Source organism: Scomber scombrus, chromosome 6 (genome assembly GCF_963691925.1).
Source record: "Scomber scombrus chromosome 6, fScoSco1.1, whole genome shotgun sequence".
Classification (NCBI taxonomy): domain Eukaryota; kingdom Metazoa; phylum Chordata; class Actinopteri; order Scombriformes; family Scombridae; genus Scomber; species Scomber scombrus.
This window is the reverse complement of record NC_084975.1, coordinates 6,742,478-6,767,456: the sequence shown is the minus strand read 5'-3', so window position 1 is coordinate 6,767,456 and position 24,979 is coordinate 6,742,478. Positions and strand designations below refer to the sequence as shown.

Sequence of the window (24,979 nt, the reverse complement as noted above, 5' to 3'; positions counted from 1 at the left end):
TGAACTTTATTAATTAAAAAACAGCTGTTGGTGATGCAGCGTGACTTGAATTTCGCAGCCAGTCGCGTCTTTTGATATTATGTCATGTTATCCGTGTGGATAGCTAGCCAATTATAATATCAGTGACATCATGTTGAGATATTTTGGGCACAGTTAAAAAGGATTTCAGTTGCAGGAACGCTATCTGACTGTATGACTTATCAAACGTCTTGCTGTTGGCCCCTCAGGGCTTCACTTTGGACTCGCAAAGTTCAACAAACTTAGTAGAAGAAGCAGAGATACCAACTTCCTCTACTGATGGTATTCTCAGCAGATTCAAAATGCAGGGCAGCCAGAATCATGTTGATTTTTTGAGCAGGAAAAAAGCCTCTCATTTTTCCTCTGCTGGAAAAACCCATCTCCTTTCCTGCAGTTGTTATGCTCTTGCTAGTGTTACTGTGGTCTCCACCTACACAAACAGCATAACCCTTTGAGTATAACTGCCTCTCATGTGGTCTCTGGGGTACAATGAAAGGAAATTGCTGCGGAGAAAAAGTCAGTATGGAAAAAAAGTCAGTTAAAGCTGCATTAATAGATTTTTACTCACTTGGGTGCAGTGGAACAACCTGTAAACTAAACACTGATATACAGTACTATCACCTCATAAAGTAGTGAGTCTACTTTGTCAGCAATCAATAGCATATTTAAACAGCCATTAGCATTCATCTGGGTTGTGTTTCTGGGCAGTCAAATATTTACTCACTTCACTACTGTATGTTCACCAGCTAGTTGCTTAATCTGCTGTTTGATGCTGGGCAGGTTGTGTGCAGTAGGATTACCAGAGCTTTTTCACTGAAAACAGCTACCTGCTGTGACTGAGGGTAACACAAGGGTAATAAGAGCAGCTGCAGGCAGGAAAAGGATTTATTTAAAGAGGCTAAAATGCAGAATTTGGGTGACAATTCTGTAGTTTTATCATAATAACTGACTCTACATATTACAGACATAGTCATTTGATCCCCTGTTAACATAAACATATTGATTAGTGCAGCTTTAAGGCTTTAAAAAGAGTTTGAATGCACCGAACATAGACTGGTGATTATAGGCATGAATTAAAATAAAAATCTGATAAAATCATAATATTAATATTTAGTATGCAGTTAAACATTACTCAATAAGATCATTTAATATGTTTTTTTTTCATTTGGCCCCTACCAATGTAGCAACTAGTCTTTACAGGGTCCTCACAGTGATATAGTATAAACACAAGTCCTTCCACACGTGCACAAACAATTGAGTGTTATTAGACCAACAGTATTATTATGTCTTGCTTGCTTGCGATTGTTATAAAACATCAGACATCAAATTTTCTTTTCAGTATATTATAGAATGATTCATTTTATATTCCACACATTGCTCCACAAAATCCTTCCTCATGATAAAATGCAGTTGTACTCTTGTGCTAGATCAACTTACTAATAGCTTTTTTATTGTGCATATAAAAAAAAATCTGTCTTAAGTCTTGAGTGTGCCTGTCATAATCAAGGCACTTAAATCACAGAGTACAATTACTTTGTCCCAGTGTGGAGTCTAATCAGGCTTGTATTTCATACTGCCTCTTTGGAGAGCTACTTTTCTTTTCAGGACCGTCGTGCATCATGTTCATTTGTGAGATATACAGTTGAAAAATAAACTAAGCAGCTATTACTTGCCATCTCATACGTTCTTAGTAGGTTTCTAAGCTGCAATAGAAGGAGAAAAAAAACATTCATGAGGAGACAGGTTTGTAAGGAGAATTTGGGTTTTGGGGTTCTTCTTCTGAAGCATTTTTATTCTACATTGTATTGAAGTATCTTTCCTCTCATTGGTCAAACGTTGTGGCTTTGTTGGTTGTAACTGGCTGGCATTTTTGTCTCTGTATTTCTATCGTCTAGTTTCCTTCATTGGCTCTTTCTGTATTGGTTGTTGACATTGTTTCTCTCGTTGGACAGCATGGCATCTCCCTGTCTCTTTGACCAAACTTGAAGCTCGTCTAACTCAAGAGCTGATTTCTCTTCCTGTCCGACCATGACGCTGACCTCTCCTCCCTCTCTCTTCCTATAGGCTAACCACACTGGTATGCGCTCGTACATTTACAAGCAGAGCTCTGTGATTGGCTCGCAGGCGGAGCACACTGGGATGCGGACGTATTACTTCAGCGCAGACACCCAGGAGGACATGAACACTTGGCTCGGTGCCATGAACCAGGCAGCACGGATGCAGAACCACGCTGACTCTCTGATCAGGTAGAGTACACCTCTCTCAACTAGCTGACCGTACACATTATAAGCAATCATTGCCCCTAAACCAGGCAGCTGCAAAATGCCACACTCAAGAGGCCCCACTGAGAACAAGACTATAATTAGTCACTGCACACTTACCAAACACTCAATGATTAAAATAACTTTGCCCAAAACATTTTGACTGTTTTAAATCAAACAAAACGTCAGCTTTAGTGAAAAAAGTAAGTTCCAGATCATTTCTTTTTGTGTCTGTGCTGACACAACATTAACTTCCCCATCTTATGCAATGAGCTCCCCATTGTGTTTGTTGCTGGTATTGTTATCCCTCCAATTCTTACAAAAACAAAAACTTGAATCACCTTATATTTGTTTAATTGAGCTACATTGTTGATTATCGTCAAATCCCTCATTTCAAAAGTATTTTGAAAAGGCCAGACAGAAAATACACACAAACACAAACTAACACATGGAGTCAGAGGATGTGATTTTGTACTACGTCTCCCAGAGATCTCCGATCGGTAACAAGGACATTATTGGATTTTCGTGTATTTAATAAAAGTCAATCTTTCTTCACATAAATAATTTCCACTTAGTCCCACTACATTGCTCACTGACATAAGACAGTGGACAATCAATCATAGTCCAGTTCCAGTATTTGTTGTTTTAAAAATACTTTTTAAAAAATGACAGGTTTTGTTCTAAACACTTTACGCAGCATTGTTTTGTTTTACTATGTTTGGGGAATTTTTTTGCCTTAATTACATTATAACAGTAGCAAGTTAACAGGAAATGAAAGATCCAACAAAGATCCAACAAAAGTCTGAACTTTGCAATTTGTAGTCATCGTCTTACCCCCTGAACAATGTTTTTGTCCGCTATGCAGCATCGGTTTAAAACATTGCAAACGTGATCCAGAAATCACCTGAGCAATGTCATCGTGTGTGACATTGTGTGTTTATGGTGCTCAATGTCAGAGCTACAGTTGTTACATCCTATAAACACACATTGAAGAAAGCGTTTTACATTAGTCTTGTGTAATGTCACTGTAGGCGACACCGATTCCTGGGAAATGGTGACGCAGTACCCAAACATCCCCCTCCGCTGTTTACAGCTTGAACAAATCTGCGTCAGTCCTGATGCTACAGCATAAGAGCGTAGTGTATTTGTTTACATGCTCACTTGCTTTCAAAGAGTACATTCTGATGTTGTGAAATGCTGCTTTAGAACGAGCAGCCGCTGACTTCCCTCATGTATTATTCATGTGTTGACAGAGGAAAGTGTCACAGATCAAATACGTCCCATCATTCACTGGCAGCCTCAGACACCCGCAGATTGTACCACTTCATTTTTTTCTGTTTGTTTTTCGGAAGGGGAAATCCCACAGGACTATTTTAGTTTTAACTGAATGACAGAAGGAAAACCTAGTAGGAGACGTCCTCTAGTTGTTGTTTTTTTTTAAACCTCTTTTTTTATTTTGCAGCTTTCTTGTTTGAAGAGACTTTAACAGTAATATTACTATCTGCTTGCATGTTGCCCTTCATTTCTCAGAGCCAAAAACACACTACTCTTTAACTAAAACATAATGCAAAATCACATATGCCCCATTTAATACAATCTAATTCAGACAAACTAGTTACCATATTGCTAATTTGTAATGCTGGCAGGGACATCCCTGTACCTGAGGCTGTTTAATTCATTTTAAAGTAAACTTTGGTGTGTGGTTCGTTGAATTTCAGAGACCTGACTGTGTCTCTAGCCCGATTGCCTCTTGTCACAAGGGATTTAATTAATGAGTTTAAAATCTAGTTGTGGTTGCAAGGCTTTGCTTGTTATCCGCCCTGATTTAAAGCGGCCTTTGTTGTGTATTAAGCCCTGTCCTTAAAGTTTGGGAGGAGGCTAAAGGTATCTCTCTCATGTGACTGTCATCCAGTCCAAATTAAATTCAGCACAACAGAACAAAGGCAAATACCTCCGATAGGTAAGAACACAATGTCCATGGCATATCAGGGAAGTGATCAAACAAAACAGGATTTGCACTTACCAAGTAAAAGCAGCTGAAAATCCTTTGAGAGGTTTGAGTTTAATAAAATCAACTGTCAGGAAAAGTGCTTTAGTTAACCACGTTCTGCTTCTCTTAGGAATGAAACTCTCAAAAAGTTTGTAGAGAAAGTCACAAAAAAATATGAGTGTAAAAGGCCAACATTCATCAAGGCTTTTTGTGTAATCTCTACTCTCCACAGATCTGACAAGGTAGAAAACTTTAACATAATGCAGCATCAGATAGTCTCGCAAACAAACCACATCAACCACCACAAGACCAAGACTGCGGACACCGATGGCACAAGACCCATCATCCACGAGGTTCTCCTGGAGCGCATACACCGTGACGCAGATGAGCGCTGCAGCTTCCACAAAGAATCACCTGCTACAACCATGTTGGAGCACCACATAGGAAGCAGCACCCTGGAAACAGACACACATACTTCCCTCCCCGCCAACCCCACAACCTCCGCCCTCCCACAGTCGGACCCCATGTCGGCCTCGGCGCCCGTATCCAGGGTGCCGTCACGGGCGCCGTCACGCGCCGCCTCGACGCTGCCTTCCAGCGCTTGCACAAGGAACGGCCTGGTCTCCACTCCCAGCCCCATCCTGGAGCCTAACGGGATCGCAGCGGGGACATACCAGAGGGCCCCAGCGCCGCCCCCTGCTGACACACACAAGCCCGTGCATAGGAGAAGCACTCTGGAGCAGGTGGAGCAGTGGGTCAAAGTGCAGAAGGCTGAGCACAAAGGGTAGGTCACTGTCAAATACTGGACTTAAAAACACTCTCATTAGATTATGTGTTTACTTCGTATTTTGTGAACTTACAAATGATTTATATATGTAGCTTGATTTTGAAAAGGTGTCTAATACTACATACCACAGTGAACAATCCTTGTTGTCTAGTAAATGAATGTCCACTGAAATATGCACTCTATAAATACTGTAAGGAGCTTCCTCTAGTTGTGCTTTTTTCTAGGTTGAACAGAGGCAGGAATTCAGTCCATTTTAAGGCTGATTAGATCAACATTTTGTTTTATTCCTGAACTCAGAATCCAATTGAGAGTATTATTGTTCAGAAATACTATCAACAGATGATGTACTTTTGACTTGTGGCCTATTTCTAGCTTTAGAGATGTAATTTCCAGTGATGTTAACCCTTAAATAAAATTGCAGGAAATGAGATGTGTGAAATCTGAATCTAATGTTCCTACTTAATAGCCCCCCATCCAGAGAAAACACCCTCCCCCGCCGTACACCACCAACTCAGCCCAAGTACACCACCATAGATGCATACCAGACCCTGCCAAAGACTCCTCGCCACAGCCCTCCGACTGCACGACTTGGCGAGTACAAGTACGCTCAGGACCGCCTGAGCCACTTCCGCCTCGCCCCAGAGCAAGGTGCCGCAGGGTCCAACACCGTCTGGCAGCTGTACGAGTGGCAGCAGCGTCACCAGTATCGTCACGGCAGCCCCACAGCGCCACTCTACACTCCAGCCCCGGATTACCCTTTCGGCCCCCGGCCCCCATCGACCGTGCCTGCCTCCTCGGCTCCCAAGTCCGATGGGCCGCCCCGCTGTGTGTCAGTACCACCTACATCTGCGGACATCCCTCCACCCGGGCCCCCGCCAGGCTCCAGCCGAACCCTGTCACCCACACGGAGGCCGCACACACCTGCTGATCGGGTAACAGTCAAGCCAGTCGGTGATAGGTCAGTGGTGGACATCCCCTTCACTGTTTCTCCCCGCAGGAGCAAATCTCAGCTGTTCAAGGTAAAATAATGACTGACAGAAACAGAACAATAATGCTGCATGACAGTCCAACAAATCATTTCCAGATTCTAAACTGGTAAAAACAACCCTACAACTGATTTTTAAAATAAATGTAAATGTGGTAATGCAATAATCAGAGAGCAAGAGAATCTAATGGTGGACTCCAACTTTTCCTGAGCTGAGTGATAAACTTGTTTAGCATTTTACTTTTACAGAGAAGTGTCCATACAAGACACATGCGCAATTTTCATTTTCAATTCCATGAAAGTTTTGCCCGAGTAATCACGCAGGTCGTAATACAAGAAAAGATAAAAAGTAATAGAAAAGAAAAGAAAAGGCCGTGATGTATGAAGATAGAATTCATCAGGAAAGAAATAATTTCTGTTGCATGCATTGTGTGAAATTAATTCCGTCTTGCCTGTTGTTTGTTCTCTTCCCAGGTTTGGATCATTAACACTTTTTTTTTCAAGTGCAAAATATAAAATAGAGTAGTTAGTCATCCATAACAGGTGTCAGTCACTCTGACAGTGTGTGGGGAGGTTGGATCTGTGCTCCACTGAACAGAATAATTGTTTTAGTGACTTGTGGTACGATATCAGACACATTGTTAAAGCAAGCCTTCTTTTAAATTACTTCAACTGTTTGAGCAATCAGTTAAATAAATATTGAATCATAATATTGAGTAGTAAACATGAATAGTAAACAAATCGAATAGCAAATATGCATAATGTGTAAATACATTTGTGATATTTACACAAATTGATGAAAATTAGCAACTGTCCATTAGCATTTGCATATCACAATGAAAAAAACCTGCAAAAGTTCAAATTAACACCCACTCTTACATGCACATATACAACTTATATTCATCAAGAGGTTGTTAACAAGTATTTTGTTATCAAATCAATGTTATTCATTGTGTTGTATATAAAACAGCTGCATATAAAATGTGTTGTCCATGTGTTATCAGGCGGCAACCATCGAGAGACGGTCAATGCCTGCATCTGGCTACATCACACACACAGTCAGTGCACCCAGCCTTCATGGCAAAACGGTATGTCCAACAAATAAGAATATAAAACATGCTTCGATATACTGCAAGTATTAACATTTTAACAAACATTGCAATTGGTATATATTTATTTCTATCACTTAAAATACTTTTTGTCACTAATTGGAAATTTGAACCCGATACTTCAAATTTTTAAGACATCTTCAGATGTTGTAGAAAGTTTTCACACGTTCAGCAGCTGTCAACAACTGGAGGAATCAGTCACCAGATGTGCATTGATTTTCCACTCTGACTAGTCTGAAAAGTTAACTGATATTGACCAAATATTAAATAGCCTTTTGTCGGGACTGACCTCTTTGGCTTTAGCTGAACTTTTGAGAGACTTGCCTTTTACCCAGCCTGTCATGAACAGTGTGTTGTTGTGTGTCCTGATTTTTGTTTCAGTGCTATTAATCCTCCTAAATGAAGCTATTTTTCAGCTTGCTCAAAGAGGCGATCAGCCAGTCACATAACACAGTAGCTGCTTCCACTGTGGAGGCAAAGGTTCTCATAAAACAAGAAAAAAATCACTGAAGTTTGCTGTGGTCAGTATTGATGCCAGATTTAATGTCCTGTAATGCCTGACAGCCCGATGAGCTCACCCTGCTCCTCATTCAGCTGCGCCGGCACCAGGCCAAGATGGCCTCCGCACGCCAGCACATGTTAGCCCAGATCCAGCGGCTCCATGGTCCCAAAGAGCCCTACCACCACAACCACCTCCTCACTACTGCCACCACCACTAGCACCAGCCCCCTTCTCAGCTGTGGCCCCTCTCCTGTATCCCATCTCAGTCATTTGGGACTCTCAGCCTCCCTAGGCCCCTGCAACACCCAGGTGGGGGCCCCTGTGGCACGCCTGCCTGCCCCCCATTTTACCAGGGGCTGGTAGAGGTTGCCCCTAAACTCATTGCAGGGCTGCATTACACCTGAATCAGGCTGTTGGAAAAAATCCTGAATATGTGACAGAAACATTCCTGCACACTGTCTCGCTTTGCTGGAATATTTATCAAAACAATTATTCTTTTGATGGTGTTTCTTTTTTGAGAGATCACCTGTCTGCAGAGAATGAATTCTAGCATTTTGAGGACTATTCTTCTACTGCCACCATGTGGTTACAATGTCATTGACCAATTTTTGACAACATACTGTGAAAATAAGTTCAAATGAATTTCACCTGCTGGCTTTCCTCTAGTATATAACCCCAAACAGGTTGTCAACTATATACTGTAAAGAAGATCTTTTAAAATATAACGTATAAAAAATGCCTTAACATAATATTAACTTTAGTAGTTTAAGCATTTCCAGCTAAAACAGAAACTCATACAACAAAATCTAAAAATTGCAATCTGTAATTTGGCATTATTGCACATATGTTATACAGCATCATTCAAAAGTTTGGACACACCTTGTCATTCACTACAAACTTTTGACTGGTGCTGTGAATAAATGAAATTGTCTTAAATTCAGCTGTGATGTGCCATTTTAATACATGAAGGCTATTATTGATTTTCAGTTTTTTGCATCCCCCTAGTGGGAGTATCAAGAAAGACGCTTGGGGAGTTGGAAACACACACCACTTAGATCCACCACAGTTCTGACCGGGGTACACTGAATATAGTGAAAGTGATTTTCATTGGAGTTGGCACACTTGTCTATAATCACAATTGATGTGAATTGTGATCAGAATAACATGAGAGACAACATCAATAATCATTAAAATTCCTCTTATTGTGTCTTAAATATTTAAACAACTAGACTCACAGAAAGAAGGTTTCATAATGTGTCAGGTTTGAAATGAAAGAATAAATCTGTCTTTTCCACTGATACTAATTCACCTCCCCTAAAGCCAAACTTGTAACTCTTAATTGGTTCAGTTAATCCCAACTGTGACTATGTACAATCCTATAAATGTGAAGTAGGGCTTCAGTTTACTGAGGATTAAAGAAGACTAACCAAAACACACACAAGTTAAAGCAGCAGCAGTATCAATAGCTGATCACAGTACATTAGTGGCAACCTCTACCTAAAAGCTCCAGTGTTTTAATGATGTGACATCTGGCATGGTTAATCTGTGAACGCTGGCCTTGCTGCTGTCATACGTTAAATCATCTGCCTCTTTTCCATGTGCAGTTCTTTGCTGGTCAGTTTCCATACTGTGCTTCTAGTTATATTGTCTGTAGCATGTTGTGCGGCTAACTATTCGACGTCCACAAAGCCATCCCATGCTTTGGCTAACTGGCTGGTTGTGGATGTGTCAGTCAGTTTGGTCCTCTAATGCGTGAATCTGTCATTTTCGACCTTTTTTTTTTTTTTTTTTTTTCAAAGTTTGTATTTTGTTGAGTGATGTGAGCTGAATTCAAAGCTGAAGTTTTTAAGATCTGCTTCCTTTCATGGATCTGGTTTGTGCTGATCTAATGTTTGTTGCATTGGAGTGACTATGCATCTCCAAAAAAACTTTGTGTGATTGTGTTGTAATGCATGTTAGCACAGATGTTTAACCGCAGCTGAGACATCATACCAGACATGCAAATCTCACATGATTCTATTTGAATAATTACAGATAAATAATTTAATTCTCGTTGACAAAAAACAATGATCTACACTCCCCCCATTTTCCCCCACCTCACCTTTTAGACTGATGACACCTATATGCAGCTGAAGAAGGACTTGGAGTATCTGGACTTGAAGGTGAGAGATATGAAGATGTTATGAGTCATTTTTACTTCTTTTACTTATCTTTACTTATTCTTCTTTGCTTTGTTTTCTACCTTTGCTGTGGTTTTCTGATTTAAAATGACTCTAGCTCAATCTAACATAACTGGTGTTACTCACTGACAACCACTTCTAACACTCTGGCCCATTTTTTTGAACCAAGCTATTAGTGTGTCGCAGCTACAAATGGAGATGTTCAAGCATCGATGTGGGGGACAAAATATCCCCCGAGTACTTGCAGTAGACTTTTAACTCTTGCGTGGTTGTAGAAGCATCCCACGTAATCGGCCCACGCCATTTTGTGACTGCGGCTCTGTGTCTTTGTGATTCTGACTCCCAGATCAGAGCTCTAGAGCCCCTGATCCTCGCAGTTCACAGTTTACTACTGCACTGCACTGCTGGGCCTCTCAGGCCTCTAATGAACGTAAGCTCTGTCTATGTGTGTGTGTGCGTGTGTGCCTGTAACCAGAATATGTACTACAGTATATAGAGAGACATGATGTTGTATGTAGTGTGTCTGTGACTGTGTGTGTGTGCGTGTGTGTGCGCGCGTGTGCACATTTATGCTTGTGCATGTTTACAGTGTTCAGAATAGGGACGCACCTAATCAGTATGTGTGTATGTGTGTGTTTGCGTTCCCATGTTTTAGAGAGTCTGTGTTCTAGAAAGACCATCCCATTGCTCACAGCACCGCATTCATGGCTTGAATGGCATCAAACGTCTTATCTCCATGTGACCTCCGACCCACCCGACGTCGCACAACCCACTGTCCGCGTGGCGATGTTGAGGATGCTGAATGGTGGGCATGGGATGGCTCGGCAGTGCATGTGTTGTGGCTGTGGCTGTGGCCCGGTGGTTGTAAAGCCAGCTGCTTCTACCATCGTCTCTGAAACGCTGCACCTCCTTAACAATAGCACACGGCTCCGATGTGCTATGTTTCTACTTTTTTCCAACAAGAAGCACAAGCACAAGCATGTACTTCTAAAATAAATAAAACAAAATCTGAGCACAAGACAGAGCTTGTTTCAGTGAAATTAGTTCTGATTTTTTAATTTGTGCTCTGTTTTTATATATTTTTATTACTGCCATGATGAAGGCAAAAACAAATGTGTTTCCTGCACAGAAAATGTGTTCTTCTGACTTTTTTTGTACAGAGGGGACATTGTGTATAGATGATTTATGGATACATGAGTGCAGGGCTTCAAAGTGTCCATAACCATCGTGGTCTTCGTGGCAAGAGCTGACCTTGTGTTCTCACACATACTGTCATGTACCCGAGGTTGAGAGAGTGTGTTATAGATAGTCCGCCTCAGCCTTGTAGTAGTTGGTAGCTGTTCTCTGTGTTTCTGTACCTCTGTTATTTTTAGCACCATTCAGTGCCATGGAGTCAGCCACTTTTGTTTTTGCTGTGTAACCAACATCTGGAAATATTTATTTTCCAATTTCCAGGTAGCTGGAAGTCAGACGCTGAAGGAATCAGGGAAACCTGTTAAAGTTGCAGAAAGTGATGTGGATGTAAGTACAAAGCACTGATGTATGTTGCCCTGTTTGTTTTTCTATTAGTCAGAAGCTTGTCTTTTTTTGTGCTATTTTTTCATTATATAGTGAGTTTACTTAATCAAGCATCAAATCTGGCAAATGAATCCAATCATTTTCTATTACTTTATGTAGTATGATGCAAATAGGGCAGCTTCTAATGATTATTTTCATTATCACTTAATCTGCAGATTATCATTTTTTGATTATTGGATAATTAGTTTTGTCTTTGAAATGTCAGAAATTATTATAATTTCTAAGACCCCATCGTTATCAGTAGTCTAAAGTTCAAAGAAATTCAGTTTACTATTATGTAGAGAAAAGCTTTTTTTTTTTAGTCAAGCAGTTTTGCTTGACTAAAATGATAAAAAATAGTTGCTAATAAATTCTCAGTCTATCGACTAACTGATTAATTGTTGTAACTCTAGATGCAAATACAAATTCACATGCAGAATTAAGCATCTTTATGTATTTGCTATCCTTAAAATAACTATTGAGGTCAGTCAGTTCTGTTTCTTTCTCTCCAGACAAGGGAACATGAAGTTCGTGTTTGTTTAGGGGAGCAGCACTGACTGTCATGGTTCAATTGGGAATAAAGTGATGGTAATTAAGGCAAAACACAATATGGATATTGTGGAAGAAGTGTTGGCAGATGTTTCAAGCTAAATTACTCTTTGCAGAGTGTTAATAGGAAAATACCATAACTCTTCTAGTTCGGTAATCCAGATAATTCCCTGCAGTGTTTCAAACTGTTCTTATTTCTCTTGTGAAAATATTTCTCTCTCACAAGCTTCACACACAGCTGTTTAAACTATTTATGAGTGCGTTGTCTTCGATGAATATTTGATTAGACCCAACAACAACAACATCACTGCGGAGACAACAACAAGATTAATAATGTATTTGTTGGAATATAAAAATCTAGCATTGAGTGTAAAAATGTATATGGATAAGCAATTTGTTCACATCAAGCTCTTCAGTTACAACCTCATTACATGAATGCTGTTGAGTTGTTTTACCGTAGGATGATAAAGTGACTCAACCTTTGCCTTAACGTTTGCTCAGTTTAATCAGGGATTAATTAACAAAGCTCAGATCCTCCCTGACACTGTAATTAAAAGTGTCAGGCAGGTCGCAACCACTCTGCATAATTGGTACACCCACAGTAATTAAAGGTGAACGAGACCAGGGGAGACGAGAGAACGTGAAACACGCATCCATGCACTCAAAAGATATACACATAAATGCATACACGCAGATACATGTACACATACACGCCTTTCTACAGCTGCAGAGACAAGGCGAAGTTGTAATTCAGTTAATGGACCGCTTAATTATCAAAGGTCAACACACATGCACACACTTCACTGAGCACTAGAGAAGCATTTTATCCCTAAGAGCATCCAATGGCCTTACTCTCTCCTGCATACTCAGCTCTGTCTTCCCTCGCAGGTGAAGTTGAGTCGGTTGTGTGAGCAGGACAATATCCTGAAGGATCTGGAGGTGAGGATCAGCGCTCTGAAGGAAGACAAGGTAAACAGCATGATGTTTATACAGGCTGTGAATGAAGCCACCTCATTCTGCTGGATGATGAAAGAAAACAAAAGGCAAACACAGTATGACAAGATTACATGACATGTTGAAGTACACAGCTTAGAAATGTCTGTTAACCTGTTCAGCTACAGTGACAGAATCCCTCAGAATCAAACAGAAACAGTCTCTCAGTTTTCTCAGACTCTGAAGTCTAAGGAAAATCCAGGACACCATTTACTTAGACTCTGACTCAATGTGTTGAATAGAAAAGCTACAGTAGTCCTCTCCACTTTTTTAAGGGATGCTAAAAACACAACAAAAAGTAAATCATAATACAATAACTCATGAAAGGAGATGCACACCAGAGCATCAAAAACAGTTCAGAAGTAGAAGAAGGTTAAATGAGATCTCATGATGACTGTAAAAACATGCTGCCCTCTAGAGGCATTTTTGAGTAAGTGTGATCTGCTAGTGCACATTTTTAGAGATACATTCTGTTAAGGAAGCATCTCTAAGTTGTTTTTTTTGGCTGACCTTGTGCTGCCTGACCCTCTCACCCTGCAGGACAAGCTGGAGAGTGTGTTGGATTTGTCCCACCAGCAGATGGAGCAGTACCATGAGCAGCCGGCCCACGCCCATAAGATCGCCTACCAACAGAGGCTGCTACAGGAGGATCTGGTCAACATCAGGGCCCAAATATCCCGGCTCTCCACGGTATGCCTGTGTGTGTGTGTGTGTGTGTGTGTGTGTGTGTGTGTGTGCGTGTGTGTGTGCGTGTGTGTGTGTGTGTGTGTGCGTGTGTGTGTGTGTGTGTGTGTGTGTGTGTGTTGGTGTGACTTTAAGAGACAGTGTGGCTGCATCTTTTTGATTTACATAGTATACTGTGTGTATAGTTTGGAGGAATCAGACATCACTGTATAGATCTTATCACACAATGGCAAATGTTTGCAAAATGCAAAACACTGGTGTACTTAGATATGGTTTATCTGTCCTTGTGTGTATATATAAGTGTGTATATGTTTCTAGGCATGCATATGTGTTTGATGCATACAGCTGCAGGTTATTGTGTGTATGTATAGGCTGATCTGTCTGTATGCTTTAGTGTGTGTGTCTCCACTGATGCCTGTCATTTTGGGCTGCAACTAACAATTATCTTCATTATCTGTTCACTAGTTTCTCGATAGTTGAAAAATGTTGATCATGGTTTTCCAAAGCCTAAGGTGATGTGTTGATGTGGTTTGCAGGAGATGGCAAACGCCTGGGAGGATTATGGCTGGCTGGAGAGATCAGTGGAGCAGTTGAGGGCGGCACTGCAGGCACACATGAGCCACAGCGCCACCCCACAGGTGAGACCTGGTACTGCAGCTCAGAAGAGGTTCACATCCAAACTCAAGACCTCTGATGAACCATCTAGATCTTATTGTAGGCTGTGTGTGTGTTTTTGTATACATTTAACTTTATGCTGTCTATATTCAGTTTGTCCTTAAAGTTTTGAGATAGTGCAGTCATGAACATTTCAAAAATAAAAAATCTCTAAGAAATCGTTCCTTTGTACTTGGAGTGACAGCAACTGTGCAGTTTCAGTGTCTTACATTTGAACAGGACACTTGATTATCTAAGAGGCTGAACTTGTTCAATTTTAAAATGTTCTGCAGGCAGACATTTTATAAATCATCAAACTGAACCAACTTGGAACGTAGCCAGAAGTGAAAGCTGTTTGGTACAAATGACAGGTGAATTGCGTCAGATGTGAACTGTATATCTTGATTTGTCTCAATGTGTTGTTACACAGCAAGAGAAGGCTGAGATGAAGCGCGAGCTGTGGAGGATCGAGGACGTGATGGGGGGACTGAGTGCCAGCAAAGCCAACTACAGAATCACCATAGACTCCGTCCAGAACCCAGGTAGGGCAACCACAGCGACCTGGAAAAGGGGTTTTTAATGCTACAATTGACAGTTTTAACAAATCTGCATCATTATTCAGTATATAGTGTGTAATGAACAGTTGAAAAGGGTTATTCAGTTATTCAAGGCAACGTATTCTCTGCAGATATGGTACACTCATGATTTTTATCTTAGTTGAGAAATCTGCTTCTAAAGATTAGATTATAAGAGCACTCTGAAGCTGCCTTTGGCTTAAAAAAAGCAAGTGTGTAGCTACTTGCTGCATTCATTGAAATCTGTGGCTTCACCCTGCTCTTCTCAGTGTGAATACAGACAGAAATTTCCCCCCAGTTCCTGACTGTAAATCAATTTCAAACCTGCTTAAATTTAAAAGTTTAACTTCTTTGTTCTCACGTTCCACCAGAGAGGAAATTAGTGCCTTCGGTGTCGGACCCCGCAGTGCCTTCTCAGAGCGCAGAGGTCCAGCCTCCTCCCCGCAGCTCCATTCCAAGCACCCTCTCCCATACGTTGCCTCACAGCACCGTGCCAAAGTGGGTGAGTGTCCCCTTACCGACTGTACAAACTGCAGCAGAATCCCTTCAGATTAAGTTTAAGTAATTACTGCCGGAGTGAGTGTGATGTGTTTGAGATTTTTTCATCACAATACATCATTTATGATTTATTCTACCTCTAAAATACTACATTCTCTTTGGTTACCAGGCAGAGGACAACGCCCCGCCTCGGCCACCACTGCCACGTCTCTACGACTACGAGGAGACACCCCCTGTGGTGCCGCCCCTCCCCAAAGAGTCCTCGGTCATCCGCCACACGTCAGTACGCGGGCTGAAACGCCAATCAGATGAGAGGAAGAGGGACAGGGAGTGCGGACAGTTTGTTGTCAATGGAGACTGTAAGGTATGTTTTCATCCAGTATTAAGGAAAAAAATGTAAACCTTCGACATGCAGTTGAGGTAAATGTAATGTTTTCTTTTCTCTACGGGGTTATGAATCTAAAGAACTGCCTTTTTCTTTCTGTAGAGCTCAAACTTTATACAAAGAGCACCAAAGAACTTAACCTTAACTTCACTGCGTCATGTTTTCTGGTTCCAGGCGGACTTGAGGTCCTACCTGAGTGAACCAGAGCTGCCAGCGATGAGCCAACACAGCACCGGGTCTGACATTGACTACCAGTATTTCCAGAGCAAAGGTATCTGAACTATATTATTTACAACAGAAACACACATTGAAAACACAGAATAAACTCCAGCAGTTTCACACATCCTCAGCACAGCTTATTATAAAATGTAAATGTTGGTACCGAGTAACACCCGATATCTTACAGCCTTGTTTTGTATATACTTAATCAGAACTGTGTCTTTGTGTTGTCATTTCTAATCAACATTTTTGTTTCACTGTTGCGAACGATGTTATTACTGAGAAAAACTGTGTTTAGTAAACTTTAACTGATTAAGACTAATCCTAACCCTTTCTGCACATTTGTATTCACAAAGGCATATTTTTTATTACAAAAACCAACCTTTTCAGTCTAGATGATTAATCAGTTAAAATGAGAAAATGTTGTACTAATAAATTATCCATTAATAATTGAATCTATTGTTACATTTTTCAAAAGAGATGGTTGTAATGGTTGCAATGTTATTAAAATTATTCAAAATCCTGAGACATGTGTTCGCAGGATAAAGAGTCTAATATTGTAAAGATTTAGCAATATCATGCAGGTATTCCTTTTTACAGTGTTTAAGAATGTATCTGAAACTGTTTATACAACATGGTGAGCAGGTTTTGTAACCCTTTTATTTTTCTGCTTCTCCTTAAACTATGTATTCTTAATTTTTCTCCCTTTTATGAGAATATTTTTATTATGGCACATACCTCTGTGTCCTCACTGTATGACCGTGCTCTTTTTTCACTGTGAAACTAAACTGAACCAAACTTGCTGATCGAGCAGGTCTGTCAGGCACCTCATCTCGACTGAACCAATCCAACTCCATCTCATCCTATGTGACCCTGAGGAGAGGCCCTGGGAGCTCCTTAGCCAGGGTGAGTCAAGACATCAAAAAAAAATAAAAAAAGCTGGAAAATGTTTGGTTTTGTTGAAGTTGTTGTCAAATTGGAATTAAAAGTGTAAAACTGTCCTACACTGAAGAACATGGATTAATCTACACTGCAAATGACAGATTCCCCATGTGTGCAGCTCTCAGGATTTGTAGAGCATTTGATTATTAAATATATGTGAAAGCCATCTTTTCATAGACAGTACGAAGAGGAAATATATAATGTTCATTACCTGATAAAATGGTCTTTCTTCAGTCTTTGTGATAAAAAGCAAAGATTTGTTCCATGTTACATTTTATATGTAGATAGCAGAATTATTTGTCTGCATTTAAATCCTGTGAAAGGTGTAAAAGCAAGAAAAAAGTCAGAACACTGCAGCTCCTAATGCAGGTAGACTTGATAGGATACCACAAGAGACATTTCGAGCTCAATGCTCTTCTTCAGACTCGTTAACTTGTGGTATCTTATTAAATCTACCTGCATTGGGAGCTGCATTGTGCAGACCTTTTTCTTGCTTTTACAAATTTTGTTTATTGGTCCAGCACCTGCTTTCTTACTCTGGACTTTTTTTTAATCCTGTGCAAGGTGCACATTTCTGTTCTGTTTCTGGAAACTATCCTGATCTGTTGCTTCCCTCAGTGCTGTTTTCTGTTACTCTCTTATGTTTTTTCTCTCCTGATTTTCTCTTGCTCTATTTCACTTCCTGTATCTCCATCCTTCAACCTCCCCCCATCTCCTCATAAGCTACAGTTGATATCTTTCTTTCCATTCTCATCCCATTTCTTCTGAACCAACCATTCATCTCCATTTGTCCGTCCTCCCATTATCCCTACATCCTTCCCCACTCTTTTCTCTCACCAGGAGAGACCCAAGAGTGCCTTGGAGCGTCTGTCTTCGCCTACAGAGGCCCAGCAGCTCCCGAGCAGCCAGGCTCGCGGCCGAATGAGCGCGGAGGAGCAGCTTGAGAGGATGAAGCGCCACCAGAAGGCTCTGGTTCGCGAACGCAAGAGGAACCTCAGCCAGGGCGAACGCTCCTGCACGGGTGTCTCCACCTTCACTGCCACCACCCATCGCTCCTCCTCCTCCTCTAGACTGCCCTCCAACACCTCCGATCCTCCGGCCTCCGTACGTTACCCGCCACCCCCGCGCAGCAGCAGCAGACACAGGGAGCACCACCTTCACCACTGCTGCTATGACACCCTACAACCCCCAGCCACATAATAACCTAGCGGGAATGCTAACACACTAGCACTCTCTGCCTTGTGTAACCAGTGGTGGTTGATGCTATCTGCAAGCACTAACAAGCTGAAGGGCAGGACTGGTCAGGCTTGGTTAATGCTTTAAGAACAACGGGAGATGAGCATGAGAAAAAGGGGATTGTGGGGGATATATGCCCAGCAAGTTTGGGACAGGGACAGAATCACTCCCTGTGTATTTTATTTCTTTTAAAGGTTCAGGGGTTAAATTGTTACCACTGCCCCCTGGTGGGACCTCACTGACGCAATTCTGAATGTAAATCCATTGAAAAGAGGAGGGAATGGAAGACATGACTCTGGCTTCCTTTCTCTGTTTTAAATCACCAGAAAGTAGAGAAAAGAGCCCATTATGTACATCTACATACTGTGTACTTGTACACTTTTATTTATTTACTGAGGGATATTTTCAGTATACAGTTGTATAGTTATATTTTGTAGAGATTTGGTATATAGAGCATATAGAGGACTGGGGGAAATGTTGGAAAAAGAAAAAAAAAAGTTTTCAGGTTGAAGCAATGAAGAAAGAGGAAATGCTAGTGGCACAAATCATGATCACAACCTCCCTGCTTTCTTTTTTCTTCAGATGAAATCTAAGTGCCTTGTTTTGCTGATAATCCTTTTGCCTTTGTCCCCAATTTACCTCCAATAATTTCTGTTATTTCTTTAAAGCACTCATCTTCGATACAGAATCACACAAAACGATGCAAGAGATAGCTTTAAGGTTGCTTTTTCCTGTGTAATAGCACAATGAAGTCAGGAAGATGTGAAGACTCTGCTAGGTTTTAACTCCTTAAAGGAATACTTTGACATTTGGCGTTAAAACTAAATGCTAGCTTGCGGCTAGTTGTTGCCCCTTGGTTTTTAATGAATGGTAAAAATGCTAACATTACTGGGTGAAAAAACAAATGTCAAAGTCTTCCATTAAAATAACATGACGCATAATAACAATCAGATTAGTATCATGATTACAGACTAACACGCACTCCTAACCAGACTGCTCTGAGATCTGCCTGTAATCAGACTTCATTTCCCATAAATCTTTGAAGTGTATTTTCCCTGTAACAGTGAGCAATACCTAGTTAATCATGTTATGCCACTACTACTCACCTCATTTTAACACATATAACCATAAATACCAGAGCATATTTTTTATTTTCTGTACTCCACCAGCATAAGACATGTTTACACCATTTTATATTTGAATTAACACTCTCATTAATGCAGCCTTTTCTTGTACGGACTACAAAGTTACTTTTTAATTGTTTTGACAGTGGATGATAATTTTAACATTGCCACAATTAAAGTTGGAAAGTGAAGTTTTACTCGTATCTGAGTTTAAGTGGCCTATGCTGTGCTGGTTTATGCATCATAAATATAGAAGACAGGTTCAAGCAACTGGGCTGAAATGCAATAATACAAAAAAAATTTATAAATATATAAAGATTAAAATAAATACGAGCAAGGAGTGGACAACTTTGTCATGGGAAATCAGCATGGGAAGAAGAAAAAAGGGACAGTATGAGTCATGTATAGTGGCAATAATTGACTGATTTGGGTCAGCAACTTTTTATTTATTAATTGTCTATATTTTATTTAATTAATCATTATATCATTAAAATAATGCCCATCACAATATGCAAGATAATTACTTTAAATTACTTGTTTTGTCCAACCAACAGTCTAAAACCCAGAATCACGATAGAAAACAGAAAAGCAGCCAAAACGGCAAGTTATAGATTATTTATCATGGAAAAATCATCAAAACACTTGGTGATATTTTTTCATTTAATCTAAGTTCATTATTTCAGGACTAAACAGGTTGCGGTGCATGTTTTTGGTTCTCCATGGCACTGCTGTCCGCTTCTTGTTTTGTTTTTTTCTCACAAGTATTAATCTGGGATGCTTTTCCACCATATTGCTTTTTATCCTTCCACGGCTACATACAGTATATCAGATATCAAAGAGAAAATAGTTACAGGAGGTTGCTCAGTTGAGTAGAAATATATTAGAGAACTTAGAGAAGTGAACTGCTAATCACCACCTAATTCTGTGTAATTGAGAAGCAACGCAAAACTCTTTTTCCCTTTTCTTTTCTATCATGTAGAGATTTGCACTCGACAATAAAGAGTTTCTTGCTTCTGAAACTCCTCTTGGCTGTTTTCTTCCTAATCTGGTGGGGGGTTTGATGAATCCGTGTCTGCATGGTTTTCTTTCTCTCTCTCTCTCTCACACACACTCTCTCTCTGTCCCCTTTGTGTGCGATTGATTCTCCTGAGCACAACAAGGCATGGGATGTAGTGTTTCTCAGAGCATGTGAATACACCAACCGATCAGACCCTGCTGCAGGCTATACTGGAGTTGGATGGATGCATGCATGGCTTTGATGCTCCTTGGATGATTACTCACAAGTACTCCTCACCTCACCACACACACACACACACACACACACACACACACACACAATCAAACGTCAGAGAATAAAAGTGCTGGTGTACATCGGAGAGAAGGATGTGGTATGTTTGTAATTACAGCTTCTAGAAGCACAGACTAATCATCTGCCTGGGTCCCTCCTGTGGTAATGATACTAAACATCATACTTTCAAATCCCTGGATGAACTTCTTGCTATAATTATTTCTGGTTGCACAAACATCTCATAATTATCTCCCTTTCAATTTAGTGTTTGTCTCCCTCTAACTGAAGCACGAATCACTGCAGTGGCATTACACCTTTAGCCAGAGAACCTAAGTCCTCTATGTTGCAGTTTTATACACCAATATATAGAAATGATCCTAATTTCTTGGTATGATTATTATAAACTAGCGAGATGCTTCTGGTCACAAAGAGACTGTCAATATCTGTCTCCTTTGCCCATCCCAGCAATGTTAAAAAAGTATAAACATGATGTAAGTCATTTAAATCCCCCGTCACTGATCTACAGAAACAAAGCAAGCAGTCATGAGAAAAAAAGACTGTTGTACTGTAAAGTGATTCAGTAGTACATTAAAATTTGGTTAACGTAGATAATTGTATTAACAGCTCCAAATTTAGTTTTCAATTAATGTTAAACATGGAAAACCTTTTTACATCTATGTCCAGAAAAACTGTTATTTGATGATTTTTTCACCCCCCTTTCTGACTAGCTGTGTAATCCTGACTCCTGCCTCTTCCCAGGTGTTTGATTGGAAAGAGGAGCGACCCAGGGCAGAGGGTCAGAGCGACGAAGGTAGGAACCAAGTGAAAGAGAGAGGAAGAATCCAGTCAGATGAATGGGTGACAGTACCGGTCACACAGATACGAGAAGTGGATGTTGAGCCTCTGGACTATGACCTGGATATCAGCCGAGAGGTATACACACACATCTGCTCAATCTGTCTCAGTCATGAAAAATATAAGTGACGGGTCAGCCTGCTGGTTTTTAGGAGTCAGTAAGTGGGGAAGTGAAAAGATGTAGTATGTTAATTCTCTACTAGCTTCAAATCTATAGTTTACAGTTGCTCTAGATAAACATTCATAATCTCACAAATGTGCCTTAAGCTCTCCACTTACCTGATGATGAAATAGACTGAAGGAGGAATTTATAACAGGATAGTATCTCAGTCTGTCATAAAAAAAATTACAATTTTTATAAAGAAATTGGCATGTTTTCAAGATCAGCTTGCATTCTCATAGCTGCAGTGCAGTCACTTGTTAATATTTTACTTGTGCTGAAGGTTTACATGGTTCATTTTACAGTTTGATTTTACCAAGATAATGTTATTTATCTGAATTCCATTAAAAGTATCTCTAACCAGTTTAATGGTTAAAGACTGTATGAAGTGAGATGGGGAAAATAGTCCGTGTCACATTATTCCTGATGCTCAACATAAAGGGATTTCTAATTTCACAAAACCTGTCTTAGTGCACATTTCTTCTTGACTTCATCACCATCACTTATTCTGGATTTATTTAGGTTTTGAATTTAGAAAAAAGGCCCAGCTCTCATGTATTAATGTGGCAATAATATGTCACACCCATAATAATAAAAACATGTGAAAACTTTAAATATCCAATAATCTAGCCATAGTTTATTAGATTTCAAACTACATACATGGTTTACAAACCGCAGAACTTATGCATGAAAAATGTATTTGACCAATCAGACTATTTGCTTTACACCTCCTCTTGTACTATAATAATAAGTGAGAAAAAGCACACTGTCTACCCATCAGTCAATCATCACTGTCCCACCCTTTTAGCTGTCCAAACCTCGGAAAGTTCCCATCCCAGAGCGCTATGTAGAGTCTGATCCTGAGGAGCCTCTGAGTCCGGAGGAGCTGGAAGAACGCAGCCGCAGAACTGAGCGCATCAAGAACCTCTTGGCCAAATCCAGGTAGACAGCAGTTAAATCCTGATACTTCACAGCTGGGTTTACACTGAGGAAGATGTTTGGAGTTAAATATGTGATAGACAAATATTCTGATGTACTGTATGTATAGTACAAGACTGTCAGAAACATAATCATTGTGCAATAATCTGACTTTATATCAATATAATAATTTCAAATGCCATAAATGTGAGGGAAATGTACTAGTTACTTCCAAATAAGGGGATTCAGATTAATTGTATGTCATGCTTACAAGAGGGATGCTTGCTTTTCAGTTTAAAACAAGTCAGTATGCCGTTCAAGAATACACTGATTTATAGTCCTCTATGTGTGTGTCTCTCTCCAAAGTGTTCACAACATGCAGCCGTCGGCACCGATGGACTTCAGTGAGCTGGAGTCAGCTCTACAGCAGCAGGAGAAGATCATGACCGTGTCTCACGCACTGGCTTCAGAGGCCTCGCGCAAGAGCAAACGCGTGGCAGGTGGGTGCAGCCACACAAATTTACTATCACACAAACTTTTATTTTACAGCATTCTGGAGACATGATGCATCAAATGGTCCTCAACTCTTTGCATCAATCATCAGAGTTAGAGCACATCTTCTCTAAGCTCTTACACACCAGTTTAAGATCATTACACTAAAACCAAGCTATCACTCTAACGGCAACATGAGGAAATACAGATTTGCCAACTTTGCATAACTTTCCTGATGTTTATGGTGTAAAATGTAAGTTATTTCTCACAAAGGAAGAAGTACAACAACACACACACACAAAGTGAATCTAAAGACAAAGACAATCAAGAAAAGGCTTATCATTGATGTAACCTACTGTAGTCAATGTATATTCTTATTCTGCAACCTATTCATGTGGCACTGTGGAACAGGAGTGGACATTTAGTGTGGATCATCTAAGATTGTCCAACTTGAAACGTGATTTATTGTTGTCCCTGGTGTGCAGGGACTGAGTGGCTGGAGAGTCGATGACATGTCTGGTCCAGGTATATCTGCCATTACCCTTTTGGCTTTTGTGGAGTCATTGTATTCTGTGTGTCAGTATGTGCTGTTTTGGTTTGGTGGAGGGTGTACACAGATGGGGGACAAAAGGTACTCAAACTTATTTTTCTTATAAATTGCTCATATGTTATTATATGTTATTTGTGTTTCCTGAGTGAAACTTAGAGTATTCTCTGATTCATTTTACTTTCATCACATTTACAATCATGTTCATAGATATCTTTGGAACATGAGAAGAAGATGAATCTGTGAAGACAAAACAACTTACTTAAAAGTAACATCAAATTTTACTTTTGGCTAAACACACTGTAGTTTTGAATAGGAACACATCCCTGAAAAAATCTGTGTGCAGTCCTGGTTTCTGTGTTTTTGGTGATACTCTGCTCAGCTGTTGTTTTGGTCAGTGTGGCTCTGGTATCAAAAGGGCTGCTTTGGTGAAGGGTGTTTTGATGCGTGTTATGTTTGTTTTTATATGTAAGATCTTTTTTAAACTAGATTGAACTGCAGGATTAATGACATTCATTCGACACATGCACAGTAGTTTGTTCATCTCCTGCATGATTCAGGAATACAGCATTTTACTGCTACAAAGAGTCCAGATCCCTTGGGTTATATTGTTGTGGTAAATGACACTTTACTTTATTGTCAGTTAAAACTATACATTATAGTTGCAAATATTAAATGACTCATGTCCCATCTAGGTATCAGATTGTGCCAAACGACAAATTATAATTAAGAGCTGCATTTTCTCCTGGGAGCAGTTTGTCCTTGTGAAATCTACTAGAAATTAAAAATCAGATTCTTATGCAAATGAAATATTTAATATGCATCTACACATCTTGACTGCAATGACAAACACTGATGTCGTCCTTGTGTTTTCCTCCCCTCAGCCAAAGCTGCTGCACAGCACTGACCCACAGGACTGACCAGCACCACAAACCTGAGGACCTTCTTCGTTAACAGGAGGGATCAAATCATTTTTTGAGCAGTTGCCAACTGAATAATTCACTTGTAATAAATTCCTTTTATATGAGTGGGAACAAGATACATGTTTGTAAAAGAGTGTTGATTCATAGCTTTGAAATAGAATTCAGTTTTTACTGCTTCTGCATTTACATTACACAATTAAGTGCTAATTTATAACACGAGTGAATTGCTTTTATCTGCAAATTACCTGTTTTTCAGCTTGGAGTCGATTTTTATGAGTCAATAACACAAGTGTGGAATGAAAGTCAAAGCCAATATGGTAGATTACAGTGGGCAGGTTTTGACATGAATCATTTATTTATGACTTTTTTTTTCTTTCTGTTTTTTTCTCATGTAATTCAACACTATCACCCAATAATCACAGTCCTGTCAACCAGCAAAAAAATGCATTAGAATATAATATGCAAACAATAAAACAATTCATACACATGAAAAATAAATAAAATAAATACGAGATAAAACATGCTAGTTGTTTCTGTGTCCTCATATCA

The 24,979-nt window shown here is 40.0% G+C and overlaps 1 protein-coding gene across 3 annotated transcripts in view; it reads left to right on the top strand.

Moving 5' to 3' along the window:
• plekha7a (pleckstrin homology domain containing, family A member 7a) overlaps positions 1-24,953 on the top strand; it is a 140,571-nt gene extending 115,618 nt beyond the window's left edge. For all 3 annotated transcript variants that reach the window (XM_062421617.1, XM_062421618.1, XM_062421619.1), the window contains 19 exons: positions 2,083-2,264; positions 4,502-5,053; positions 5,523-6,075; positions 7,046-7,129; positions 9,760-9,813; positions 11,287-11,352; positions 12,826-12,906; positions 13,471-13,620; positions 14,151-14,252; positions 14,699-14,810; positions 15,215-15,345; positions 15,511-15,705; positions 15,901-15,997; positions 16,760-16,851; positions 17,728-17,991; positions 21,295-21,468; positions 22,359-22,492; positions 22,835-22,968; positions 24,392-24,953. In XM_062421617.1, the coding sequence (XP_062277601.1) occupies positions 2,083-2,264; positions 4,502-5,053; positions 5,523-6,075; positions 7,046-7,129; positions 9,760-9,813; positions 11,287-11,352; positions 12,826-12,906; positions 13,471-13,620; positions 14,151-14,252; positions 14,699-14,810; positions 15,215-15,345; positions 15,511-15,705; positions 15,901-15,997; positions 16,760-16,851; positions 17,728-17,991; positions 21,295-21,468; positions 22,359-22,492; positions 22,835-22,968; positions 24,392-24,414 (3,180 nt within the window). In that variant the 3' untranslated portion in view covers positions 24,415-24,953. The remainder of the gene's footprint in view (positions 1-2,082; positions 2,265-4,501; positions 5,054-5,522; positions 6,076-7,045; positions 7,130-9,759; positions 9,814-11,286; positions 11,353-12,825; positions 12,907-13,470; positions 13,621-14,150; positions 14,253-14,698; positions 14,811-15,214; positions 15,346-15,510; positions 15,706-15,900; positions 15,998-16,759; positions 16,852-17,727; positions 17,992-21,294; positions 21,469-22,358; positions 22,493-22,834; positions 22,969-24,391) is intronic.
• Positions 24,954-24,979: the final 26 nt, after the last annotated feature.